The 11,747-nt window shown below is 34.9% G+C and overlaps 1 protein-coding gene across 1 annotated transcript; it reads right to left on the bottom strand.

Moving 5' to 3' along the window:
- Window positions 1-7,447: 7,447 nt before the first annotated feature.
- On the bottom strand, window positions 7,448-10,282 carry LOC127836830 (uncharacterized). Its single transcript, XM_052363435.1, has 4 exons — window positions 10,179-10,282; window positions 9,750-9,906; window positions 8,756-8,938; window positions 7,448-8,226 (listed from the first exon to the last, which is right to left on the bottom strand). Exons 1-4 carry the CDS (start codon window positions 10,274-10,276, stop codon window positions 7,936-7,938), a joined length of 729 nt encoding a protein of 242 aa, XP_052219395.1. The 5' UTR covers window positions 10,277-10,282; the 3' UTR covers window positions 7,448-7,935.
- Window positions 10,283-11,747: the final 1,465 nt, after the last annotated feature.

Here is an 11,747-nt window from a genome sequence, read left to right on the forward strand (position 1 = left end):
GGGTACGTATAAAGTATGCTAGACTGATAATCTATTATACACTTTTAAATTTATTTTAAAAAAAGAGATTTAGTACTCGACATGTACCATTCTGATAAGTACATTTGTTCATCAAAAGTAGCAGACCAGGCGTAATTTCCATTTTAAAAACAGGAAAAAAAATGAAAATTGAAACATGTGTCATGATTTTTGAAGAACATAATTTCAAGTATAATCATGTTTAATTGTTTAAAGTAGATGTTTTTTTTAAAGAATTTATTACAAATTACAAAAGAATATAACTAAAAAAGTCATCTATGCTTATTAATTGTTTCCTGAAGGTCATAGTTTATAAAGGTTGCCTCAAGCTGGATTAAATCATCAACAATATGTAAGTTTCGGGTAAAGAACCTGAAAGATGCCGAGGATTCAATCATGAGTAGGGAGCACGCATTCATACCTCTTACCGTGGGTTATTTGACAACAACGTATCATATAGTAGTATTATGAAAATTCAAATGTTGATCGATGAAAACGTGAGCATGCATACAACAAAGTTGTAATAATATATGAGCATCGCACTGTGAAGATGGGGATTAATGCATGTGTGTAAAAAGTCATCCCAGTTTAGCATGTGCAGTCCGCACAGGCTAATCAGGGACGACATTTTCCGCGTTTCATTTTAAACGAAAATCCAGTCAAGGCGGAAAGTGTCGTCCGTGATGCCGACTGCACATGCAAATCTGGGACGGCACTTTCCGCACATACAATAAGCCCGGTTTTCGCAGAGCGCGATTCGTTTTGTTCAAATTTCGAGCCTAAACAATACATGAAGCACGATTCCCATACACATGGAATGAAAGAAAACATTAGACGGAGGCAGCAATCTTGTGCAACAAGCTACTTCATTGCAGAGTGAATTTGTTTGATTACATATCCCAGGCCCGATCGTTTATAACAACATTGTTCGTTTCTTAACAGTTTAATTTTCCCAGCGGCAGACTGAATCATATCTTCAACAGTCTCAAGTGTTCAACTATTCACAACATTATCGACCGAATAGAGCGGTTTTACATTCCACGCTAATTTGGGAACAAATGATGAACACCATCCTCCAAACAATGCAGAATGTTACTTACCATTTTTCGTATAGTTCCGTTAAATAAAGCTTGGATGAATGAGTGAGTAATGGTGAAAGAAAAGTTTAAATAAAAAATACACTTATATTTATCACGTTAATGATTACGTTCATTTATTGTGCAGGTTATGAAGAACCTACCTAATATAATGATTAAGTCTTCTGCAAAATCTACTATGAACATGGAAACTATTGCTATTTTCAATGATATAAATAAAAGTTTGTATAGCAATAGCAACAGCACTGGAACGAAATGACTTATGGCGTGTCCGTTACTGATACGTAATCAGGTTTAGTCAATTGCATTGATCGAACACGCTGTTATACACGTCTCGTCCATAGGTTAGCTCCGTTTTAGAAATGTTTTTTTATGGCAAAATATACACATGTTATACCGATCATATTTGCGTAAGTACCCTTTACATTTAAAGAAACATCAACATTAGGAAAGCAATTATACATAGAAGGAACTTTTAAAATTAAGATATTAAAAAAAAATTGAAACATGAATGTCAGAGGAAAAACGCTATATACTCTCGCCTGTCTCAATACTGGCGCATATGATCAATACAGAGAGTGTTTCAAGTCGATTAATGTTTTTCCCTAATGGTTAAAATTCCCAAGGGTACGAACTCCGTCTTATGATAAAGTGTGTATCACGAAAATGAAGTCGTATCGACAAACCAACATCATATCCTATAGGGCAACATTAAGTGAATGCCATTCTCTTCTGTAACCCAATGGCTTTTTCAGTGTTGACTTGATTTCACATGCGGACGACACCTTCCAACACTAGCAACGTTATTGTTATGCCGTGCAAACAGCGTTGTGTTAATTTATTTAGAACTGCCATGCAAGCAAGTGTTGACACAACCGGTGCAGCTGTAGATACAACAGGCTTTTAAGATATTTTAAACAGATTTCAGATAATGATGAGTTTCCTCAAGACAATACATTAATTTTGAAATAAAAAAATGTAAATTATGTTATATAATAACTAAACTATTAAACAGGCGTGTTTAAAAATATTCGTTTATTATTACCAGAACAAAGTTTGTTTTTAAAATGCTAATGTCAACACAATTTCAACTACCGATTCATCAACATCCAGTATATATGCTTTTTGAGTTTCTAAGAAAACCTTTCACCTACCTTATCCATAATATGAAAAAAGGTATTGTATAAAAGGTAAAGGTATTGGTAAATAGTCAGATATTGATACTCTGCAACATCCATAGCAAACTTTCTCATTTGCAATCAGATCGTTCCAAGTGTCGCCGTTAACCCTTTAGGCATTATGAAGCCATGTCATATCGCCCCATTGGTGCAAATAGGTACCACGTGCCTTCTAATTTCAATGTCATATGGTACTTTTTGCATCAAGGGAGATATTGGCTTATGCCCCTCCCCATTTAAACGCCTGGTGGTAGAGGATCATGTGTGATATTTGTTTGCTAAACAATCGAGATTCGAGGCAGGGATCTTTGGATTTCTAGTATAACATTACATACATAAACTTAATTAGGCCTACTATAGAAAAATTCATACTTCTGCCTGACACAAAATATACATTATTCGTGAAAAGTATGGGTATTTGGTTCATTCTGAGAAGTGATAATATAGAATTTGAATACGAGATTGTAAAGAACAAGTGATTGTATTGTATTGCATGACAACAACAAACGTTTATATTTAGGCACAATTGTATTCTAAGATACTTACATAAGACCTCAACTTGTTTTTTAGATTTGGGCACTCTGAGGTACTTACATAAAACCCATAAGTATCTTTAGATGTGGGCTCTCTAAAATACTCACATAAAATCCCAAATGTTCTTTAGATGTGGGATCATAATTAAAAATTTAAAGATTGAACATGAAATTGTGATATTAGCGTTTATTATTAAATACTTACTTTAAGCTAACAACACGCTGATAATACTATTATTCCATGTGACCACTTTCAAGGCTGTTTTAATATGTTTCGAAAAAAGACCACATTTGTAGTACATACTTTCTTCTATTGCAGGCAATAGGAGTTTATTGCCCATCACTGTAACTTATTCTTGTTAAGTACATTATTATCTTTAAACATTATATTTGATTAACATATTTTTTATGAAATTGTAATTTCCACTTCGAACATTATTTAATGCAGAAAGGTCATTCTTACACAATGTTGTTGTTTTTAATGATGTGACATACAGTGGAATATTGTTTTATTGAATGCAATAAGATGACTTTTTTCTCCGAAATTTAGTTAAAGCATTCATATTCTTCAATTGTGTCGTGTATTCCATGTACCGCAATCATACCATTGACAATTGTTTCGTGTTATCAAAGTACCGCAATCATACCATAGACCATTGATTCGTGTTATCAATATACCGCATTCATACCATAGACCATTGTTTCGTGTTATCAAAGTACCGCAATCATACCATTGACCATTGTTTCGTGTTATCAATGTACCGCAATCATATCATAGACCATTGTTTTCTCTGATCCATGAACTGCATTCATACCATAGACCAATGTTTCGTGTTATCCATATACCGCATTCATATCATAGACCAATGTTTCGTGTTATCAATGCACCGCATTCATACCATAGACCATTGTTTCCTCTGATCCATGAACTGCATTCATACAATAGACCATTGTTTCGCGTTATCAATGTACCGCAATTACACTATAGACCATTGGTTAGGTTATCCATATACCGCATTCATATCATAGACCATTGTTTCGTGTTATCAATGTACCGCATTCATACCATAGACCATTATTTCGTGTTATCCATATACCGCATTAATATCATAGACCATTGTTTTGTGTTATCGATGTACCGCATTCATACCAAAGACCATTGTTTCGTGTTATCAATGTACCGAAATCACACCATAGACCACTGTTTCGTGTTATCCATATACCGCATTCATACATAGACCATTGTTTCGTGTTATCAATGAACCGCAACTATACCATAGACCATTGTTTCGTGTTATCCATGTACCGCATCATACCATAGACCATTGTTTCGTGTTATCCATATACCGTATTTATACCATAGACCATTGTTTCCTCTGATCCATGTACCGCATTCATACCATAGACAATTGTTTCCTCTGATCCATGTACCGCATTCATACCATAGACCATTGTTTCCTCTGATCCATATACCGCATTCATGCCATAGACCATTGTTTCCTCTGATCCATGTACCGCATTTACACCATAGACCATTGTTTTCTCTGATCGAGGTACCGCATTCATACCATAGACCATTGTTTCCTCTGATCCATGTACCGCATTCATACCATAGACCATTTTTCTCTGATCCATGTACCGCGTTCATACCATTGCATTCTCACTACGTCTCTACAATTTTAAACATGATTTCACATCACAAATGTTGTGAGATATATTCAAGTTAATGAATATGTTTAAAGTTTGCGTCAAAAATTTGTGTCAACCGCATATATTAAACACGTGTCATACAATCGTCAACATCATGTATACAACGCGTGTCATGCAATTGGTAACAGCATATATGCAACACGTGTCATGCAATGGTTGGCATTACCTAACGACTACAATCTAAACAATTCGCTGCTTAATAGCAGTTAATTGATTCGATAACATTATCACGAGCTCGATTATTTACAGATGGAACAGCAAAGTTTGATATCAGAACACTTTGTTTATTTACTGGTCTCATTTCTCTAAGCCTCTTATTTCTCTAACTGAATCGCGTCGTTCAGGTCATGCGTTATGAATTAATCGGCAAAATTGTCCAGGAAAAGGTACTTTTAGACATGAAATGCTAACAAATTTGAACACAAAATCTGTATGCAAGTATTCAACATTCATCATTGTATGTTACCATCCAATTTGCTTTGTCAATATATTGTGTAAAGCATTGCGGGTGATTTGCATTATTATTGGGTAAAGCATTGCGGGTGATTTGCATTATTAGTGGGTAAAGCATTGCGGGTGATTTGCATGATTATTGTGATGATGATTCTGACTATTAGTTGTTGTAGTGATTTTAGTAGTAGTCGACATGTTATTTAACCCATTTATGCCCAGTGGACTCTCCCATCCTTGTCAATTGGATCAATTTACTTCCAAAATTAGGGATGTCTAGTATATTTATTTCTATATTTAGAATATTACTTACTGAAATTCCTTTAAGCAAACAGCGGAGACCCAGATGAGACGCCGCATCATGCGGCGTCTCATCTGGGTTCACGCTGTTTGCAATGTCCTTTTTTCAGGACGCTAGGCATGAATGGGTTAATACAAAACATATGACACCAAACACTTTGCTTAAGTGCCTAGCGATATTCGATAACTAAACCAGAAGGTAATTTATAACGGGGAGTAGTACTATTCCAGTTTTTTTTATTAATAACGCGGTCTTTGTTCGTAAAGTTAAATTGCAATAGTATTGTTAGAAATCGTTGCGCAAAATGCTTACGGCCATTCTAATGGAAGAAAGCTAAAAGACTACACACTTTAACATTGATGGAAATGTGTTAATAATGAAAACAAAGGCATATCGACAAGGCGTCAGTCTGTATGTTCGTGTCGATTTGAATTCGGTTTTAAGTCAGGGGAATAGTACGTTTTTTGAGTAGCCAACGAGACACAGTGTGATAAGTGTCTCGTTGGTCAAACGGCAAATAATGACAACACCTAACTAAAGTTGAAGTGACTTCTTCTACATGCCTGCATGGTTAACAGAGGAAACGTTGTGCTAAAAAGAATATAATTTGCAGTGCCATAAAGTGATTGTTAACACGATAAAAGTTGAGATAAAAATGTGCTAACGTCAATATATAGGTACAAACCGGCATTGTGTCAAAATAGATAGACATGTTCATACTCCGATGCGAATGATTATGTTTCATCAGCTGCTTACCACGAGTTGCGTTTGTTTAACCCATTTCTGCCGAGTGGACTCTCCGCTCCTTCTAAATTGGATCAATTTATTTCCAAACTTAGGGATGTCTAGTTTATTTATTTCTATATTTAGAATATTTCTTACAGAAATCCCTTTAAAGGCTCTATAAAGGTGACGATCCGTAATTATTTACCGATTTTAAAATATTTCTTTCATTTATTTATAAAGGTTATCAGAAACAATATATATATAAATATATATATATATATATGCTTTTGGAGATTACCATAAAAAATCAGCAATACAACTTATTTTGAGCTCAAAAAACAGTGTCCTTCAAGTCAATTGTGTTTACAAACAATAAGTTTGTTTACATCGCTGTTTACCAGGGAAAGTGATAGTGAAAGTGACTCAGGTCACCAAAAATATATCGTTGATTTTCTATGTTTTCCGGTATCACTCACAAAGTAGGTCTCTTCTAAATGGTTAAAACGTTTGTAGTGATCTAATAAGTTACTTTCTGCTGGTAAAAAGTTGAATTTTCTTTCGGCTATTTTTAGCATATGTCACCGCTTTAAGGCTACACATCACGTTAGTTGCAAAAAGGTAAACATTTCTTCCAACTATGAAACGGGTATATCTTCCATAATTCTTGACCACGTTGCACCTAAGCTGTGTTATCAATTTTTATGAAAGAGTAACTGAAATCCGGTATAAATTAGACCAGTTTATATGCATAATAATTGGATTTGTTACCTTTATAGGGCCTTTAAGCAAACAGCGCAGACCCTGATGAGACGCCGCATCTCTCTCTCTCTCTCTCTCTCTCTTCTCTCTCTCTCTCTCTCTCTCTCTCTCTCTCTCTCTCTCTCTCTCTCTCTCTCTCTCTCTCTCTCTCTCTCTCTCTCTCTCTCTCTCTCTCCCTCTCTCTCTCGCGCATTCGCGAAGAAAACAAGTGTCAACAAATTTATAGTAAATTACGTTAAACGATTTAACATTTTCGATCTTATACTTAACGATTCCTTAACACATCCACAAAGTTGTATTAATTCAGACATATTAGTTGATTGTAGGAATTGTACATACTTAATAAGAGATGGATTATTACAGTAATAGTTTATGTATTTCTTACTTATATCAAGAAATGTTGAACATACACAAACACAAAGAAATTCGTCCGCAATATCCGAAGCATTACAACCAATACAATATCTTTCTTGTCTTGCAGTATTGTTTTCATTGTATCTACTAATCTGTTTACGGGATGAACAGATATTCTTAATCGGCATAAATAAAATCTTAAATATATTTCGGAACTCAGTCTAGGTAAATTTCATGCTCAAGATTTGACTTAAATGCTCCATAAACAGTGTACGGTACCAATCATAATTCAAATATGAATTTATAATTTTTCATTTTAGAATGGGATTAAATGTTTAACATTAATATCATGAACACTGTTAAAGACATGACTGAACCCGTAATCACCACATACTTTCTTGATTTATGATTATTCTTGATTATTATTTCCTGTATATAGCACAATTCTTTTATCATTTTAATATTGAATATTCACAGGTCGTATAACTATGATTGCTGCATAGACATCTATCAACAGCTGGAAATGTATACAGTAGTAATAACCAAGCAATGCTTCGTCTTAAACATAGGTATGCTAATTGGTTGAGAAAACACATTATGTTCAAGATACTTATAAATCTGATGGAAAATCGCACACGTGTATACAATGCATAGCTATAAAATATACAGGTTAGGTTATACATTAAAATCATATAGGGTGTGGATTCCGAGTGTGAAACGGTACCATCTGTTATCATTTTAAAATAAAACAAACATAGTTTCACATTTCTCCATATATGTGTCTTCTTCCTCATTATCCTGTTGAGATATTACGGGTAGTAACAGTCTCTGCCCCAGGTATCAGAACGAAGTCTGCACCCCGGGCAGCACGAAGTCGACCTCCTCCCACCTGTCCGCCAAACTTGGCGGCAACAATCGGTGCTTGTACACGGGCACGCTGTGGCCACTCCTTTGGTCGTTCGAGTAGGTGGTGGTTGATTTGTAGGTGGTGGTTGATTTGTAGGTGGCGGTTGATTTGTAGGTGGTGATGGTGTCGTCGGTGGAGGTTGATTGTTTGTGTTGCAAATTGACAAAGAAGTGCACACACCGTGGTAGCAAACCTGAAAAAAATGGTCACAAGCGTTAACACGCAGTGTTTTTATGTAGTACATGTACTTGTATTTTAAAAAAAGCAATGGCAGGGCTAATTCAGTCACATTCAACCCAATGAATGATGGCCCGTTATACACTGTAGTCATTATATATTTTTAAGTATTGGCCTTTATTTCATTTTTTTTTTAATTTCAGTACAATTTGGATTATATGGACAACAAGTATAACGCACGTGTAATCGTACAACAAATTCTTCCTCTTCATGGAATTCACCTGATTAACAGCTACCAACGATGCGACTCTTATGTAAGTTAAATTTCTATGTGATATTTAACCGGGTTTTTTAATGCGCACGTTTAAGTGCAAATTGGCGATCAGATGCATTTGTTGTTTTTTTTAATGTTTCATCAGAGATACAGACATTCAATTGGGGGGAAAAACTACACAAAAACACGACACAATTGTCTTTCTATCACACAAAACACAAATCCAACACGAAATTGTATGCCAATAAAAATGGTTTGACTGCATATTTACATTGTTTGGATCCATTTGTCGATTTGCATTAACGCATTTGGTCCCCATCATAACTTCGCTTACTTGCGAAATTTGGTTGTTGCCGATATTACACCAAATGGTATACGGAGCCGCCCCAGTTGCTCCTCTCACACAACTAGTAACATAGTTGTTTTGAAGGAATTGTACATCGTTTTGCTGAGACTGTAGATAAAGATCGATTAATATATAAGAATAATATAGAAGAGTTCTGACCTTTGCATCTGATTAATAGTTCGAAGTCGTCTCATACTGGAAATGCGCCCTCAGACGACGTTGGCATGATGGTATGCTCAATCGATGCGTATACATGTAATTAGTGTCTAGCTCTATTATGTCAATGCAGCATATATGTTGTGATTTAGAACAAATATTGTCACTTCAAATAAATACATCGCTAGTTTGAATTTAATGTTCTCATCCAACAATACCACACTATTAATTTACAACAATTGCCTCAGTTAAAATAAGCTGTTGCTTACTTAGACATGCTTAAGCAAAAATGCATGTTCGATTGCAAATATAACTTAGTTTTCCTTCGGATTTTTATAATTGATTTTATATTAAGTTGAATATTAAATGATGATTATCAATTCTTATTGCTGTGGATTTATATCTAAACGCTGTAAAATTCCATCATTCAATATGCGAGTATTAAACATTTATTTTGGAAAAAAACCTGATTCAGTCAGTTTATACCAAAGGATTAAGGCGAATATTTCATTAGCGATCAGCATATACTTAAACGATAGAGATATAGAAAGATCTGAATTAAGTCTTTAAAACATCTTTAGCACGAACTTTCTTTAAATGAAAACATTATCAATCCAGAACACAGCAAATAATACTAGCAAATTTATTTAATTGTAAGCGACTGGTGTTCGTTTATAAATGTATTGTTATTTAATTTAAATCATGTTGGCTTTGTTTGTATTTTGTTATAAATGAAAAACCTGTGAACAAAAAAATCACTCACTGGCCATGTTAAGGCTAGGGTACTACTTGGTCCAAATGCTCTCTTGCATTGCTCGTTTAGTGTTACAGGCGTCGTCCCTCTAAATCCTTTACACAAATTCACGAAGAATGCATTATCAGGTGGAAGCAGACAAGTGGAACGGAATACGTTACTGATTCTGCAACAAAAACAAACGTTTTAACATTGTAATGTGTCAACTAAATATTACTCACAAATAATGTGAGAATTAAACAGAATTGAGCACTTCAGTTAACATTGATAAACATTCAATGCATAATAAACGGTACGGTAATTATTAGCAGATTCGAACAAAACAAATTATAGTCGTGCTTTGTTTAATACGTTTTAAATCGTTTCAGTATGATTCCCATTTTACACTTGGAATATAAGGTAACAACATCCGTCGAAGAGTGGTGTGTGTGTTCATACCCGAGGGTGTAGACCGCGACCTCTGCGGCGGAACAGCTAGAGAATTTGGATACCGTCGCCAGATTATTTGTATTGGCAGGAGACAGCGTTGCTCCCATGATATAGGCGTTTTGCGTGCAACTGGAGCTGCCTTCTCCATCATGACCCATTCCAAACCTCAAAGTTGATAAACAACGAAAATGTATGCTATAGGTACATGATAAATAATTATAATCTAAGCTTATTCTTGATTTGATTGTATGAACTTAGATTTAATGAGGGACAACAAAAGATGGCTGTTACAAATATTTGATAAAAATATGTATTAATGTTTTCAAAAGAGTTTTTTATGATGATTTTATTCTTCAAAAAGTATTGCATTGTTATACATCAAAATTATTCAAATGTGCATATAAAATTACGCAGCATCAAATCAGTTTGCTTATTTTATCTTCATTATTACAGTATTGTACTGGAAAACATCAACATTTTTCAAAAGGTACAACTAAAATTAAGCAATTATATCAGATGCAATACACATATAAGACAAGAGATGTGTTTGTCAGAAACACAACGCCCCATATTGCGCCGCTTTGAAATAAAATTTCAATATATCATTTGGCAGGTTTAGAAATTATCTCCCTTTTAAAGCTTATTACTTCCCTTGGATTGTATTTTTTACTTTTGACCTTGAATGATGATCTTGACCTTGACCGTTCACCACTCAAAATGTGCAACTTCATGAGATACACATGCATGCCAAATATCAAGTTGCTATCTTCAATATTGCAAAAGTTATTGCAAAACTTTAATGCAAGGTTAAAGTTTTGGGACAGAATGACAGAGAGACAGACAGATAGGCCAAAAACAAAATACCCCCGACCATTCGATCCGGGGGCATACAAATATTGCAAAACACAAACTAGATGATTTATACACGCAAAGTGCACACAGCTCGTACCCGTGACCAAGTTCATGCGATAGGATCCCGGAAATAAGAGCTGTTAATTCATTCACTGATGTATGATAGCCAGTGGTAAAGAAAGACGTATGGCATAAAGTACCCTGGTAAGCGAAACCTAAAATGAAACAGAACCTTTTACATTTTGACGTTATAATATGCTACAACGGATATTAAATAAAATGTATTTTCGTGTGTGAACCTTGATTGGATGAACTACATAGATAAAGTACTAAACTTAAACCTAGATTAAATCAGGTTTGCTATCATGTTGTTTACGTGCTTCGGGAATGCCACTTGCTCCTAGAAAGATGCTGCATTGAGGATTGTACTAGTAAACTCTCCAGAACGCTCCGCATGCATGCCTAATGCAACAATCATCTTTAAATGTGAAATGCAATTCTTTTTAAAACTCATTTATTTATCGAATTGAGTACATATAAAAACGTGTTCGCACCACTTCTCGATTCAATCATGGTGTTATTAGCGAGAACGATTACAACAAAGTCGCGAATTTTCGAACATTCTGATTTACTCGCCATTTTCATTCTACCCGGAAGTGACGTACATTTCACGCAGGTTAATGCTTTTAATAACGAATCGGTTTTAAAGGGATTCGAATGTGGTAT

This window comes from Dreissena polymorpha, chromosome 7, assembly GCF_020536995.1.
Source record: "Dreissena polymorpha isolate Duluth1 chromosome 7, UMN_Dpol_1.0, whole genome shotgun sequence".
Lineage (NCBI taxonomy): Eukaryota > Metazoa > Mollusca > Bivalvia > Myida > Dreissenidae > Dreissena > Dreissena polymorpha.

Coding starts and splice junctions, on each gene's coding strand:
- LOC127836830 (XM_052363435.1), bottom strand. CDS start 10,276: ATGGGAGCAACGCTGTCTCCTGCCAATACAAATAATCTGGCGACGGTA. Junction 9,907..10,178: donor GTCGCGGTCTACACCCTCGG/GTATGAACACAC, acceptor TTTTTGTTGCAG/AATCAGTAACGTATTCCGTT. Junction 8,939..9,749: donor CCCTAGCCTTAACATGGCCA/GTGAGTGATTTT, acceptor CTTTATCTACAG/TCTCAGCAAAACGATGTACA.